This window comes from Calidris pugnax, unplaced genomic scaffold, assembly GCF_001431845.1.
Source record: "Calidris pugnax isolate Ruff unplaced genomic scaffold, ASM143184v1 scaffold273, whole genome shotgun sequence".
NCBI lineage: Eukaryota > Metazoa > Chordata > Aves > Charadriiformes > Scolopacidae > Calidris > Calidris pugnax.
The window spans coordinates 5,206,902-5,224,329 of record NW_015094508.1 but is presented as its reverse complement, the minus strand read 5'-3'; the positions used below and the strand labels follow the sequence as shown (position 1 = coordinate 5,224,329).

At 35.6% G+C, this 17,428-nt stretch overlaps 1 protein-coding gene across 1 annotated transcript in view; it reads right to left on the bottom strand.

The window, feature by feature from the left end:
* Window positions 1-715: 715 nt before the first annotated feature.
* Window positions 716-17,428, bottom strand: part of JMY (junction mediating and regulatory protein, p53 cofactor) — a 64,975-nt gene continuing 48,262 nt past the window's right edge. Inside the window, exons 8-12 of the mRNA XM_014964845.1 lie at window positions 16,674-16,760; window positions 14,029-14,124; window positions 12,303-12,855; window positions 9,733-10,043; window positions 716-6,387 (exon numbers count right to left, since the gene is read on the bottom strand). Of these exons, the coding sequence (XP_014820331.1) occupies window positions 9,736-10,043; window positions 12,303-12,855; window positions 14,029-14,124; window positions 16,674-16,760 (1,044 nt within the window). The 3' untranslated portion in view covers window positions 716-6,387; window positions 9,733-9,735. The remainder of the gene's footprint in view (window positions 6,388-9,732; window positions 10,044-12,302; window positions 12,856-14,028; window positions 14,125-16,673; window positions 16,761-17,428) is intronic.

Sequence of the window (17,428 nt, the reverse complement as noted above, 5' to 3'; positions counted from 1 at the left end):
TAGAACCAGCCTGCACCAACTTACCTGTAGTTCTTGTACCAGAAACACAGGAGTGAAAGGAAGAAGATGCACAATACAAACATAACTGCTTTATCTAGATTTACATCTAGACAAATAAAACCACAAAATGCCTACAGGGGAAAAAAAGAAAGCCCAAAACAAACAAAAAGCTGGGAACTGCAGCCTGGGACGTGACTACTTTTCTATTTTGGGATATTTCCCCTTGCCCAGAAAAAAAAAAAAAAAGGTTAAACTTTTTTCACTCAAAACACTCATAAACATACTTCTAAAGTATCCAAGTTCTTCACATACAATCTAGTTTGCTTTTGAAATATTATATTGTGCATATAGCAAAAAAATGCAAATAGCGGAGAAGTTGCATGTTTTTGATTTGAGCTTTTCCATTATCGTTACTTAAGTGACAGGAGGTGGAGGCTCCGGCTCCCCACGAAATGGCACTGCCACCAGCTACCTCCAGGAGGGTACAAGAGTGTCAGAAGGGAGCTAAACTCTTAATATTTCTGGGTTTAAATTTTTACCCTTTTTCATAGAGTGTTTTTGTCTTCTGATTAACAAGAGTCTTCTATAAAACCTAAATTGTTTATGTGACTTAGCTTATCAAGATGTCACCTAAATATAATCATTCCCTACTGCACAACCACCTGCCATTAAGCAATGACAGGCAGGTTGAGGAGTTAAAAGAGTAACAGTGAAAACCTAAGAGAATTTTTATTTTTACTGTTGGTACATACTCAAAACCAGACCGTGGTCAAATAAATATCCTTTAATAAAGAAAAAAAGGAATCATTTAAAGCACCAAAACTGTGAGTATGATGTTACATTGCATGTACAAGAAGGTGAGTGCACTACTTTGTGTACAGGTTTAAGTTTCTGAGTCATGATAATAAAAACCATAAAATACACAGCAATAAACTTGCATTGCAGAAAAGCTGCACTAAAGAAAAACGAGCAAGAAGCAGACAGTTAAAACCTTTTTTTTTTTTTTTAAGATTTTAGGTATTGCCAGAAATGGTTTAGTTTTTTTACCCCCTTTATTTTTTTAAAACACTTGTTGCTTAATACTTTGTAACATTGAGCATTTTTAGGCATAGTAAATTTGCGGAGTCGTTTACAATAAAATATGCATTTAATATATCCTTTTGAATATAATGGGAGTTACAGAACTTTCTTAAAGCCAAGCACAATGTGCTAGTAGCATTTGAGTCTACAGATAATATTGCACAAAGCTAGTCAATGCAAACTGGCTTTCTTTTGATTATTTCTTATTTATTTGACAGGCTTAAAGAAGTTAGTGTCATTAAACTTTACTGTCTTCTTTCATGCAAGACAACCTGCATCCATCTGTGTTTCTTAAGTTTTCATCTTATGATGATGTATATATTTAAGTCAAAACTCAAAACATGTAGCAACCACAGTAACATACTGGGAGATGTTAAATGAGAGTCCCTAATCCCCAACACCTATTTCCCAATTCAGAAATGAAAAATATGTTTCTAAATCTGAAAACCAAACAAGTCTAGGGCAAACTGATTACTGAAGAGGTGGCAGTCTCTGCAATAAAATCTCTGCAGAGTTTGGACTATGCTCACCAAAATGGTCATCATGCTTTTTACTTGTTCCAAATGGCCTATACCCTATATTGGTTAATAGCCTTAGATATCAGCTTTAAATAATACTCTACATTAATATTAGAAACTCCGCAGAGTAAAATTCGTTGCATGGTCATTTTCCATATTTGAGCATTCACATTTAAGAATGGAAAGATGACCTCTTCTGTCGAATTCTGAAGCTCTGGGCTACAGAATATAGATTACCTGAATCATAATGGGTAGTGGAGCACTGGAACAGGTTGCCCAGGGAGGTGGTTGAGGCCCCTTCCCTGGAGATATTCAAGGAGAGGCTCAACGAGGCCCTGGGCAACCTGGTCTAGTTGGGGGTGTCCCTGCTGACTGCGGGGGGGTCGGACTAGATGACCCTTGGAGGTCCCTTCCGGCCTGGGAAATTCTATGATTCTATGATAATAACACGTAAATGTTAGGTTGCAGATTCACCAGTCAGAGCTGGGAGTTTTGGATTAACAGTCAAACTGAACGGGAAGTGCAAAGAACCGTATATACAATAGCCCCTCCCAAAAATATATTGGCATGCCCACCCACCCTTGACCCTCCAAAAATTTTTAAGTATTTATGTATTAGGCAGCAATTAAATATAAATTCATTTTGTAGGAAAACTTTAAATTACAGTATATTTATAGGTTAAAAATAGCCATTGCTGTACTTTTTCCAGCATTGATAGCAGTATGTCAGTGTGCTTTATTACACCAAAGAGCGATCTGCAGTCAAGTTTAGGATGACCTACTGTCTGCCTGCTCCAGTAGCACTGAAATCATGCAACGTGCTCTCCCAGTAAGGTGCTTCTAATTACTCCTTTTCTATGCAAGAAGCTTCGCTTGTTCTTAACATTAATTCTGTAGTGCTAAACATAACAACATATTGTCCATGCTTATGAAATCATTACCCAAAATACATCAAGGTAATTTAATCACATAAGCATCACAATGAAAATAAAATCTGATTACACACGTGAGCAAACTTGATTTACAAATTACACTCTCAAAATTCAGTGCAACAAACGGAATAAGGGTAACATTAACCAATAAAAGTTTCTGCCTCCTCTTCTCAGTAAGTTGCATCTTCAATAATGCACCTGTCATTACTTTCATATTAAACATTACAGAATATAGTGCTTATACTCAAAATGATTCTTTACAAAGAATGTAGTGAAGTATGTTGAGTCCTATCCCTGATGCAGCCACAAAAGAACACAAAATATAATCATACTAATTTATTTTATAGGTGTCTGGTGTAGTATGCAGACTGTCAGATTTAAAAAAAAACAAACAAACTTAAAAGTGATGCTTAAGAAAATTTTAAAAAGCCTTCATCTACCCTAAACAGATAATTTAACTAACATATGAAAACACAGTAAAGTGAATAAAATAAGACTATTTGTCATTTGTAAAGGATCTGGAACCTCTGAGAATGGCAGGATGAAATTCACGTTGATGCAAATTCCATTTCTGATCAGAAGACTTGCTGTTTAGCTTACATTTTGGTTATTTTAGTAGAAATTGAGTTTTTCATTTCTTGTTCCCACTCATAAAAGGTTCTTCAGTTCTCACATAAGCCAATAAACATTATGCATTCCAACTCTTTGCCTCACTGGATCAGTTACCCTATACTAACACAGTTTTAATTTGAACAAAGAAAGAAGTTTCTCAAAATGGAAAAAGCCTTTAAGCTGGCAAACTGTGCAAGATAAATGACTAGCAACAGAACAACGCAGCTGCACCAATGAAGTCCAGCCACAAATGAAAAATACCAATAATAGCAGAAAGGTATTTTAATGGAAGTTCTCTTTCCTTGCATATGTTCAAGTGGGTTTTTCTGTAGTGATGCTTGCCAAGTTTTCTCAAGGACAAACACAATTATTAGATCTTTTCTTAGCTATGGAGGAACCAATCTTAATGCAGGCCTGTCATAATTTCTGTAAATTTCTTGCAAATATACTTAACTTTCCCCATTTGCTGCTGGAGCCGTCCTACTGCAAAATATCATGTTACAGAGGATGGGAGTTTTATGCATTAGCCTGTACACTACATATGCAAAATTTTTATATCAAAGTGGAGAATTATGTGAAATTGTGACATCTAGTGACTCAAAGAAGATTAAAATCCAGGCTTTTTTTTTTTAGCAATACGTAGGAAAAAAAAAAAAAAAGACATTTACCTTCCACATTAAAGATGGCAGTTTTGAACTAATATAAACTGCTATGCTCAGCATAACAACTACTTTTTGTGTGCGCATAAAATACATGTTGGTATGAGAACTCCATTTCTAAAAACTAAGCTATTACAGGAATCTAATATTTCAGATAAATATAAAATACATTAAGGACAGTAATTTTTCTCAGTCATGCACACATTTTCCAAGGCAAAGATGATAGATCACGTGGCAAACAAATCTGAGAACCGTAGTACAATACAGCATGGAGCTATTTCAATAAATCACAACACTGGTAAACTGTAGACACAGATATTGTGCAAGGGGACCATTGCACCTACGCTTTAAAATTACACTATTTATCCTCAGCTTGGAATTTTGCTAGTGTCCCATATGCATACTCTAAGGAAAAAAACTGCAGGCTGGAAAATAGGAAAAAAATGGACATAAAAGTTGCTCAATCACCACTGTTAATTGATCAGATGAACTGTATAATCAGGATTACCATCCTACATCATAGTTCTGCTTTGGGCTTCAGCCAAAAATTCACTTGATTGCCTCAGTTTTAACATGTGGTGTGACTGGAAGTACAGACAAACAGAGAGAAAAATACACCACAGCTTATGGGAAGGCAATGTCAAATGATTATGATGAACGTTGAAATCTCGCTGTTATTGCTGCCAGAACTCAGTATTTGACAGCTTACAACCACACCATGTAACTCAAGGTTCAGAGAAGCAGTTTAAGAAAAAACATCCCCATGTTTTAGGTCCTTGAAAACTCAGTATCACGTGCTTCACAGAGCTGATCTCAAGACAGAATACAAACATGATGACTAATACAGAAAAATTGATACAACTCTACAGTAACACTGCTCACAGGTGCTTTGAAAATGAATGTTCACCAACTTTATAAATAAGGCAACAAGGTTAAGAAAATGCTTGTTGATAGCAAGGGTAAAGTGACATCCTTTTGAGATGTTTGACAGAGCTTTCATTTCAGGATAGTAACAGCAAAACAACTGAAGGGTGCAAGAGCCGAGGTTCCTTTAGGTTACATAGCCTATTGCTAAGGTAAGTTCTGTTCCTTTTCGTATAAGTAAATGGCAAGATATGAAATCTCCTGTTATAAACATGAGCACAATAAGTATTCCATTCCATGACAGCAGCAATGCATAACTCTGCTAAAAAAAAAATCCCCATATCTGCATAGCTGTTTATCTGTCATGAGAGGAACAGTGACTGGACCACAGTACACAAAAGACAGGGACTGTGTATTTCTCACACACAGTGTATCTCACACTAGTAAAAATAAAATGCTAGTGAAAATTCAGTTTTCTTCTAACGGGCTGACTTTAATATCGGATGGAGTTTCTAGATGGTACAAGGCTACTTGGATCTCTGTATTGACATACCTCATAGTACTGTGGTATCATAAAAGTAGCTGCCTGCAGCCATTAGTCATGAAGTTTAGGATTACTTCTAAGTATTCACTGCAGAGGAAGTTGTAACTCCCCTTTAAGAAAAAAGCAATAGTCAGGATCAAAAGGGAAGTTTTTTTTTTTTCAGCCAGTAAGCTTTTGGTTATGAAATACAAACATTTTTGCAGCCGCTAAAGTGGATAATGAAAACCAGCAAGAGAAGCATGATTTTCACAACTGAATTATTAGTATGTTTAAGTGCTTCGATCTTTTTAAAGAAGGCTGCTTAAAGTAATCAAAAGCCATTTTAAACCAAAAGAGAAAAATAATCTTAAGTATGAAATTACAAAATATTGCTTCTTATAACAAATGATAAAAGTATAACTAACTTGGTTCAGCATAGCTAAGTATTATTTTTAAAAAGCATGATAATGTCTAGTTATAAAGGTGTCAGACTACAAATGACCTAAAAAGGTGCCATGGTATGTCTTGCTAAATGTACCATGTTGGAAACAAACACATCATTGAGTATGTGCTGAATTCGTCTCTTATTTCTCATTGTGCTGTAGTCATTTGTTACTTTTCATACTGACGTAGACTTCTTCAAACTAGGAAGAAAAAAAGAAAGTCTTAGTTGCACATTACTGAATTTCAGCTACTGCAGTGCAACTAGGAATTCTCCTCTTTCTGGAATATCAGCAAGCTTTTCTGCAAGGAGCTGTTTAGTTGGATTTTCAAGCAGATGATATATTCAGTGCAGCGAAGGGGACGTTTTATAGCTGGTTTGATGTCTTTGCCAAATCCCAAAGTTACTCTAACAGCAAGTATTCTCCCAACTCAAAATGTCCCCCTCGCTTAACTGGCCACACATTACTAACGCAAATGCAAAAAGTGCTTAAGAACTGGGCATTCTTGATTATATAAAATGCACACCAGAACAGTTTAGCTTTTTGCCCAAACCAGATTTTTTGGAACAAATTAAAAAAAAAAAAAAGTGACCAGAAAATTAACATTTCAGGCCATTTTCTCCATATACTGAATAATTTGCCAAAGAAAGCCTGCGGAATTGGTGTTGATAACTGCTTGCTCTGAATTTTCAGAAATGAAGAGGAAAAGTGATCTTCAACAGGGGTTTCTTTTCTCACATCAGTAGCTGTGAATCACCTGTTTGGGGAAAAAAAAAGAAAAGGAACATCTGAAAAGCTAAACAGCTGTACAAACATTCTGTGATCAATATATTAGGCAATTCCAACATGCAATACTGAGCAGCATCTTCAAAAGCCTTGATTCTCTTTGCTCCAAGGGTAATGACACACTAACTGTGGAGCCAGGACACACAGAATACAACCAGGTCTTTTTTGGCCTCCCGGTATTATTGGCAGTGAACATAGATTGGAGTTTGAAAAGGCCCAAAATACTGGATTAGAAGGCAATGGAGAGCAAAAGCTCACTTCTGATCTATGACTTTGTCCATCACTCCCAGGAACCCAGGTTTCGCATTACTTACAATACTTTCAATGTACTGTAGTGACTTATGTGTACCTTTATGTACACACACAGACAGGCTTGGGATACTTTTGATACCCAGTAATCTTCTGATTTTTCATACAGAAGTTACTGCGTTTTTATACTGCTTCTTCAGCTGTACTTCCAATACATAGGACGCCCCAAAGTTTTTGTATGTGCTCCAGTTCTTACAAATGTTAGTCGTAACTTTATGTAGCAGTTAACTCATAAAGCAGGTAATACAAGAGATACCTACATCTCCTGCAGAAATTAGTTACTGTTTGTTTGTCTTCAAACGTCAATAATTAATGAAACCACTTCAGTGGGCATCCTTGTACATACCTTAAGACACTTTTTGGCACTTCATAAACATGTATCATTGTTATCAGATTTAGCCTTCATTCCTAAGGTAAATAATTGCATTCCATTTAGCCTATAAAGATTCTTATGCTTTTGTATAAATGTTTTCAAACTAAAATCTCTATGCACCTGGGTTTTTTGTATGTGCAGAGCTCACAGTTAAAAATCAGTAGGTCAATCAAAGCATGGTATTAAATGGATAACATTACAGTAAAAATACTATTCTACAATTTCTACAACAGACTTTAATTAGATTTTACTCTTGTGTCATAAATTCAGGGTAACCAGCCTATGCGTTTAAGCAAGCATTTTTATCCTTGTGAAAAATATTTATTTAGCTCAATTTCACAAAGGCTTTGTCTCAATCTCTGTTCTCCCAGATTCTTTTGCGAACTTCGTAGCAGGGGCCCACTTTTCTGAGCTGTTAGCTACTTTATGCAATCATTTTTCAATCAATCTGTGCTGTTAAAATAGTCTCATCTCACGAAAACAAGATAGTTTTAATGATGAAATACAACATTGGTAAGAGAAAACAGGTCCTAGATGTGTGAAGAACTCCAAGGACCACACACTCAGAACTCTGATACTGCATCCTGCTTTAGGTCCAAGTGATTTAATGGGACCTCAGCGTTTGACAGGACTGCATCCTTAGCAGAGGGACTGTAGACTGGTTAAAAAAAAAAAAAAAAAAAAAAAAAAAAAACCATTTGCACTACAGGTACTGCCTGGCAGGGATTTTAAAAAAAAAAAAAAAAAAAAAAAGACAACAACCATTTGCACTACAGGTACTGCATGGCAGTGATTTTCAACCCCCAGTCTGAACTGCTTCTACAGGGCTGCAAAATATAACGGAGAACATGTATGTATGTTGTATGGCAATGTACACATAAGACTTCTAGAAGGACATACTTCGAATGCAAAATGTTTAGGAGGTCCACCAACTAGATTTAAAAAATATGAAGTCAGCCTTGGAAAATTCCTTTTTTTTTTTTTATTTTCCTTCTAGTATTAAAGAGTATTCTTGCTAAAAAAATGCAAACAAGATCCCCATGACTAAGTTAGGTTTACTAAAACCATAAAGTCAAATCACAAAGTTTCAATTTTCTCAGTTATCTAGGAAATGAAAGGAGAATAATTGCACTGAGAAAGCCAAGTCAGTTCCAAGGTATGTCTTTTCTTATGCCTGTCACTTGATTTCTGAAGGGCTGTGTAAGTTTTCAGTATGCAAGTACAGAAAAAAAAAAGTTATATCCAAGCAAAATTATCTTCATTTTTGAGTTTCAGCAAGAGTTAAGTACACCTCCACTTCTAGACATTCAGCTCCAAAATTAACAGTACTTTTGGTATGTAATAAAAGGAGCACGCCATAATTAAACAGTATTAAATCATTAGTGTGGCCAATGGCTAGTCCACAAGGAAATAAAGGCAACTTTTGTTTTCCTTTTTCAAAATTTTAAATATTATTTGAAAATAGCATACCAATGGAACAGTTTGAGACATAGTATTTCATAATCACAATAACACTCAGCAGATGACATACTAAGTCATCATCACTTTTTAAACAGCTGTAGCACTGTATCAATAGTCAGTCCTAAACTATGATAATAGCCAACCAGGGTAGAAATGCCTGATTGTAGAAATCCCCAAAATTATCTTTTTTATACTGCTAGCTGTCTTGCAAGGATTGTAAATATTTATCTTCCACACTCTTGAAATAACCTTTGATTTCTAAACAGATTTCTAAATTCTTTACAGATAGTCATACCTCTCCAAATTTCAAGTTTAGTGGGAACTTTCATTGAGACCTAAGGCAATTCACAAGCCAGTAGCAGAAAAGAACCACCACAGAAGATTAGTCCTGTATGCTGTTATTGTAATCAATAATCTCTTTGTGCTACTGATTCAGCCATAATTTTGAAAACTAATCTCTTGCCAATTTCTGTTTTTTATTGAAATCACTAACTTCATCTGCTGACATCTAACATCTGCACTTTCAGGCACCACAGCTTAGTATAATGCAAGTTCATGGGATTCATATGAATAGCAGAAGTATAAATTATGTTTGTATACTTACTGTTTATAGACTTTAAATTCAGTTAAGAGACTTTACAGATTACAATCAAAGAATCAGTCACACAGGGCAACCAATGAGATTTCAATGTGTTCAGCAGTCAAATCTAATTGTCCTTCACTTGGACAATATTACTCAGTCTGAAGTGATAAACATGCTGAATTTTTACAAAGCCAGAAGTAATTAGAAAATAAGTACAAGGTGTGTCCAAGAGTGATTGTGCTGCTTTGTTACTTAAAAGCTTTTTAAAGCTTTTTGGTAAGCTGCAAACAGTCCCTTCAAATTTACTAAACAAAATAGAGCTTTTTATAGGAGCAGTCCTGTCAATATTAAGCAAAAGTATTCAAACAATAAAAGGCTAAGATGTTGCCTAAAAAAAGTTCTCCTTACTATAAATCTTAAATTCTTTGAAAAGTCAGTGATACTAAATTCGTATGTGCATGTTTTACCATGCCAAACTGCTTAGTCACATTCATACTAGGTCTCCTAGAAAGCACAACCTGAGGCTTAGCCACTATTGTTATACAAAAAGCGTTCGAGAAATATTTTTTTTTAAAATGTAGGTTAATTACAGGTTAGTTTTCCCAGTCTGTGCAAGGCAAACTCTCCTCTTCATCCTCTGATTCAGGTGATGCTTCCTTAATGCGTCGCAATGCTTCGTGGATGCTCCTTGTGAGAGGGTCAGTATCAGGCAGAATTGTAAAGGATTCTCTCAGAACATCTTTCGGCACTTTCTTCAGTTTCACCCCTTTCCTGATCTGTGCCAAGATGTTATTGCTATCATCTTCATCAGGAAAAGGAGGGAGACTTCTTTGCTCAACTTTTCTTAAGTGAAAGCTGCCACGTTTCAAGGAAGCCAGCACTTCATCCATTGGGGAACTCACTGCAGAAAATCAAAAGAACTTCAGTGTTATTTTTATTAATTTTTATCAGTATTCATTTATTTTTCCCACAGACCAAGAAGTGGCTGCATACTATTAATGTTTTAGCCTCCAAATTTATCTTTCCTTTTACCAGGTCAAAACATTTAAACAGACAATTATAATTTCTGTTGGGTAGGCAGTAAAACTTTCCAAACAAGATGGATTTCCTGTTTGCAGGTAGGCAAATCAAAATAGCCAAAATAAATACAACACAATGAAAGTGTTTATTACATTATCTTTCTTGACTTTGAAACTCAGTAATAAGTTAAGTATTGGACTGTGAAGTCTGTATGACTACTGTACTGTATGACTATCACTACGTGCCAGTGAGGGAAGCAGCAGTATAGTCAACTGCAACAGCATGCACTTTCTTGCTTCTCCGGAATGTATTGGCATAGCGTGCCTATATAAATTCCCTTCCTTTTATAATTAATGAAAGCAGAGAAGTAACAATTAATACTTTTATCACAAATCCTTCCTTTATCACTAATTTGAAACCAGTTCTCTGCAGAAATAAAAATTAGGCTTTGGCTCTTTGAAGAGCTACAAGTAGGAAATATTTCTATTGCAGAGATTGCACTATTAATAAAATACAACAGTTTGAAATAGCTCGCATACACCAGCACATACAACGTGCAGCGCATATGAATCAACAGAGAAATATGCATATCCAGTTCCTTTTTGTGTACCGTTTTGCGTTTATGAGTGGGCTTTGTCCATCAGACTAATGGCCCAGACAGTTGGAACAGACATGAGGAAAGAGAGAAATAAAAGAAGAATACAGGATTGCACACTTGAAGGATGAAGGAAGGATTGTAACACACTCATCTGTGATACAAATTTCTGAAGCCACTCAGAGACTTAGAACATCTTAGGGAACACAGAGCAGCAGGTAGAGTGCTGCTGCAGACATTAACAATACCCTTAAGAGGGAGGATATAATTTGATTTTATATTTGTCATTTTATGGTGTATATCAAATTGCACACAAAACACATGCTTTTTATGAAATTGCAAGACAAAATGGGTATCAGAAAAATAAACAATAGGACTACAGACATAGAAAAATGGAGCACAGAAGAATCAAAATTGATAATAAACTTAAGACACAGTACCTGCAACCTGCAAGATACATAAGACCTTAAGAATTCTAGAACTAGGCAGTTGCTTCAAGGGCTTTCAGTCATTTAAGGACAACTCTAGAGGAAACACTCTTATTTCTGTCTGATTGATGAAGACAGTTCTAGTTTTGATTTTATCTAGATGGGGGGAAATGTCAATGGAGGGATCTTTTCTGTAGTTGTACTTGACAGAGACAGATAGAATTTTTAATGAAACGTTACTACAGCCATGTTACAGCAGTGCAAATCAAGGCCCGCTCAAGGCACTTTTTCTCAGTGGCTTTCAGTAATATAGTGCAGCTGAACGCTTCTGAAAATCACATCTCTGATTTTCAAATAAAAACTTTGCTCCAATATAGCACAGTTCACCAAAACACCAGGATTATTTTGTTCAAACATGGCTGCCATTCTCCGCTTTTTATATACGGGATAAAGGACAGTTAAAAAACAAGTAGTAGAGAATGATGAAGTTGTTAACAGATCTCCCAGCTCAGCCACGTCCTCAATTCATTCTCCTCAGTTTTCAAATAAGTTTTTCTTCTTTTAACTATTTATTAACATACTTTGCTGAATGATTACAGGTTTAATTTACAATTGCAGTTACACTTCTATATTGTTACTCAGAATATAGAATTTTCTTACTCAGCTCTCAAGGATACTTGAGTGTTTGTGGATTTTAATACGAAAATTTGAAAAAACCATTCTCAAGGTTTCCTATGTCCCAAGACAAGTATTCATTTTACTAAGTCATAAATTATGTAAAATTCCATTATTATAAAACACTGCACCCTCAGGTGAAGCATATGCAATGCTGGCTGTACAAGATTCTTTTAGACAAGGTTTAGCTCCACTTTCTAGCTAGTCTAATGTGGTATATCATAGAGTCAATTTCACAAATGTTTTCTGGCTAACTGAACAAGTATATCCCTTACTGCTGTAAAGGTCCTAAGGTTTATTTGAGTTACTGTCTGTCAACTGAAAAGGATTTAACAACTTTCCCATAATTATATATGAATGACAGCTTACACTTTTCTATAGAGCAATTCAGAAGAGGAACTGATGTGCCTTACAATTAAATATGCAGAAATGAAGACATTACCTCTTCTCCTCTGTAAACCCTCTAGCTCACCAGTCTTCTTAAGCTTCTTCTTTGCACTGACTAGCTGACTGCTGTCAAACAGATGTGCTGGTGGGAGACCAGAAGAGTGCTGGACTCCCTTCTCTTCACTCTGACGTTTAACAAAGCTGTCGCTTTTCTCTAAGGATTTGGTGGCATCTTCCTTGGAGGGCAAAGGTGGAGGCGGAGGTGGAGGTGGTGGAGGCAAAGGAGGTGGAAGTGGTACTACAGTAACAATCTCTGGTTGATAGTCAGTACTGGTGAGCGTAGAAGTACTAGCATGAGGCAGTTCAGAGGTAACACCATTGGGAGGTAATGAGATATCTTGAAATTGTTCTAAGCTTGTGGATTCCTGCACTTGCAAAGGCTGAACTGCATTCTCCAATTCCACCTCTTCGCTTTTCTCTTGGATTTGTATGGTTGCTGGCAAAGACTGAGGCTGATCAACACGGGACACCGAGCTGGCCGCACATTTTCTTCTTGCATGAGCCAGCCGTAGTCTGGTTGATTTTAGTATTACTTGCCCCGGGTACCGCTAAAGTGAGTAATCAGATAAGTGAGTGACAATTAGATAAGTACATGCAACGCACTACTCTAGATTCCAAGTACCTGTTGTTAGGGTTTGCCTTTCTGATAAGCAGAATTCACCTGCTATTTTCATTCATTTTGCTCAACACAAAGCAAATAAATGCTCACCTTTTTGCAAAAATCATTCATTTTCTTAATTCTTATTCTTGGTTAAGCCACAATTTACATGAGAATATTCTAGTCAGGGATATACATGGGTTAGAATTAGGATTTCACTGAGAACCAGATTGTACCTTCAAAACTGTTTTTTCTGGAAACAAAATTCAAAATTCCCTCTTGCTTTCCTTTTCTAAAACTGGTCAATGGTTCCCTCTGCTCAAAGTACTCTCTAACCAAATGCACTGGGCCTCAGATCTGAATCATACTGCTTAAAAAGGTATCTCTTGAAGGCATCAAACATTTTGAGACTTTTGAAAAAGTTTAATTTTACACAACTCTGATAGGCCTAAGACAATAGAGATCATAGCAATATCAACATGCTCACACATAGAGGCAGTTCATTAACAGTTGCTGGTTAAAATAAGTAAATTCGCTTTAATTTACAAAAGCTATGCAATTCAAAAGCCTTGCAAACAATAAGGATATGAAGACCGTACTGCCGAGCAAGACAACTTTCCAGTACAGAAAATTCTCCAATTTTCTTAATGTATTCAGCAAAACCAAAAAAAGTCTTCACCTATCAATACACTATCAGTTTTCTTGCACTTTCACCCCTCTTCTTACTCTCCCCCCATTCATTCCATCTTCTATCCATTTTCTGATACATTATAATTGGAAAAGGCAGGTATTGGCAAGTGTTTTAGCAATCAGTGGTAGTGGGGATATGTCAGATGGTAATGCCCTTTGTGGGAAATACCATTTAGATTACACTTCTTTAAAGAACGTTTGCTAAGTGTCTTGTCACAAGATGTAGATCTTAAGAGTGTACAGAAGTTTATTACAGGAATGCAATGGCCAGAGGAATTTGTTACCACCATTTGCCTTATTTTGTTGTAAATTTTCCAAAGAACAGTTAACACAATGAAAGAGAACAGCTAATAGAATAGCGTGGTCACAGAATGAGTGAAAATTTCTTTTGCAAAATAAACTAATTAAAAGAACAACTCTTTTTTTCTGTTACCTGTTTAAATGTGCGAAGTCTGTCCAGTGTTTTCTGTCGTTCCTGACTAACCCAAGAGCTCTTTCTTTCCTCTTCATCTTGTAATTGATCTCGCTTCTGAGAAAATATATGGAAAATATGCAAATATTACATCCAAAGCTGTGTTTAGGATCATTAAGAAAACAGAATTAAAACAACTCTTCTACTAATTGTTACAAATTACCTAACAACCTACTTCTCAAATAAACACTTTTCTCAACTTCAAAACTTGGCCTTTGTCTTCCCCTTAAAAAAATATTATGCATTTCATGTTTTATAATCTCAAAAAAAATGCAGAGTTCAGTAAAGGAAGATTTCAATCTGGAATTGAAACAGTTGAAAAAATGTTACCTTGAAGAATGAGAAATAAAGAAAAAATTAGAGACATGACAGAATATTATATTGAAAAAAGCCCCTTTAAATTAAAGCCAGCATGAACTAGCCAGGCAGCAAACCTGTATCCATTTTCTCTTGTTCCAAAAACAGAACAACAGTCCAATTTACAAGGTTGCCTTTTTAAAACAAGTCATCTTCGTATTTTCACAGTGCAAGAAATCACAGAACTCAATGCCACATAATTTTGATTCCAATACTAAGCAAGCTAAGTCAACGCTTTCGTTCTAATCTACAACAGTAAATATAAGTTTTGTATTTAATAAACTTAAGCCGTCATTATTTAATCCAGCTTGATTTTCTGTAAACTTTCCTCAGTGAAGGTCTGAAGCTCTTCCTTCCAGCTAAGACAGTTGTATTTTCTCTTGTTTGGGGATCTTACCTCAGTGAAAACGCATATTTGCATCCACCTCCTTTAACTAGCCATCCATTTTCACAAAATTTCAGTGACGTTACTACATCTTTGAAACAAAACACTACTCTTCAAATTTATTGAAAGTGGATGCTAGCTATCAGATGGCAAAAGTCACTGTATGCAAGTTCAGAAGTTACCAGGAAAAGCAATAGACCAAGTGACTATAAAGAAAAAACCATGAGCAGAAAAAGCAGCTTTAATTCTTAAATGACTCACAGCACTTAGTATTACTTTTAAAAGCTCATGTTCACCATCATCATAATTAAAAATTCTGATCACTTTTGTGAGCTTTTATTGTAATTTGGTCAACACAAAATCAGTGCCTGCCTGCCATTTTCAAAAGTCAGCTAGTGGTCTGTTGTCCTTCATAAAGAGCCAAGTCCTGTGATTTGGAAGTAAGGACATATAGATGCATTAGGGAGAAGGAGAGCAGAATACATCTGAAAACTAGTAAGGACAGGAAACAGGAAAAGGTGATGAGGAATAGAAGCATGTGCTGAAAAGAAAATAAAGCAATGTGGCAAAGAAGTTAAAACAGAAGCATAAAGAAAAGATTATAGTAAGAAGGAAGAATAGTTTTACCACCCCACCTGGATATTACAAATGCAATCAGTTCAAACTTTTCCTGAAGCACTCTTAAACTCAAGGGGTTTTATTGTTTGGTTTGGGTATTTTTTTGTTTTGTATTTAAATTAAAATAGTGAAAATGCAACTCTCATTTGGTTTAAGGTTTGGCCACCCTTGAGGTTATCTCTTCAAAATTCTTCATGAAAACCAGTGGCTGAAAACCGATTTTACAATAATAGTAGAAATTTTCAGTGACACTATTAACAGAAAAAAAAAAAAAGCAGCATACAGTTCTTTATATAATGCAAGCAGGCAACCTCACAAAATAAGTAATTAAAAAGCTCTGTAGTGTTTGAGAGACAAGAAAGTCTTTCAGCTGGGTCAAGTCTTACTTTTAAGAGTGACAAATGGACTACAATCCACACAGCAAATTGCTTTGTGTTATTGTAAGCACTGAAAAAAAAATATTTTTTTAAGTTCCTAAAAGAATATGCCAATACATACTGTCTTTCACAAGTAGCCTTTTTATAAAATAAATTATGCAGCTGACTTCCTGGACAAATGTATCAATGTTAAAGATGTATAAGGATGAAACAGAATCACTTTCACTAATCTAATTGAAGCCTGAATTAAAGAGATTTGGATTTCAATGCATCTTTGTCAGTGATCTTTATTAAATATTGATACTATATCAGCTCCCAAGACCAAGCCCCAAATTTGAATATTCTAAGATAAAGCCAATTATGTTCAGCACAAGAGTCAGACTAGCTAGCTTATTCAGAGGATCATAGAGCATACAGCTGGAGCTACATCTTTATACAATACAATTCAAGTGATTCCTTTTGTAAAAAGAAGAAAAATAATGAACAAGCTTATTAAGATTCAAGAATAGATGTATAGTTTTCTTATCTCAGCGTATCTGACGCTGTACTAAAAGATGCTTTGAATCATCTATGAACACATGATAACACACTGCACAGTCTAACCCTAGCAGTAATCACTTAGTCATATAGACTGTGAACCTAGCATGAAAGAACCGTTTTACTTGCTTGTGTTCAGTGTTATCCTAACACAGCTATATACTCTCCCCTACCAGCATAACACGATACAGAAATCCACGGTGCAAAGGTCAGGGATAACCACTATCTTTTTAAAACAGCTATCACTCTGAATATTCTCCTAATTAATGTAAAATGAGCAAGGCAAGCTATTAACTAAAGGCTAAACTCAACAGCAGAAAACTCAAACTTACTAGCTGAACAGTATGGTGCATTTTGTATTCCTCCTCACTCTGGTGACGCTGCTGAATCTTTTCATTATGCTTTGCAATACAAATCTCCTGTAGAGACATAAAATGTTATCTATAAAATAGGAATTTCAAATATTGATTTACAGGGTATAATGTCATATTTAATAGCATTAAGAATTCTTAATGCACAAATTAGCATTAAGAAAACTTACAAAGCCTATCTCAGACAAGCTAATTTAACTTACAATAAAACCATGAAATAGAAACAAAAGCAAGACAGACAAACCCAAACCTATTAGTTTTAACTGTCAAAAGAATATAGACAAGTATCAGCTGCTTGAAAAGTCGGTTCTATACCAGTACAAAAGTGGCAACAAACACCAACTAGTCAAATACTTCATAAAACCCTTGTGAAACTCCATATGTTTCTACACAAGGATAGTATCTAACTCAAATATACTACACATTCCTTTCCATGCAACTAGCCAGTTTCCCATTTACAATTGTCAGTTCATCATTTGCCCATACAATCTGCAAGCACAAACATTAATGAAGTTGTGCAATTCTATGCATGCACAAACAGGTTCACTAATTATAGAAGCAGGTTCGTATCTGTAATGTCTGGTTTAAAACAAGCATTTATTACATTATCTGCAAGTAACAACCAGCTAATGAAAACAGGCCACGTTACAACAGATGACAAGAAACAGGATGAAGCAAACTTCAGGTAGATAACATAAAAAGAACAGACTTAAGTA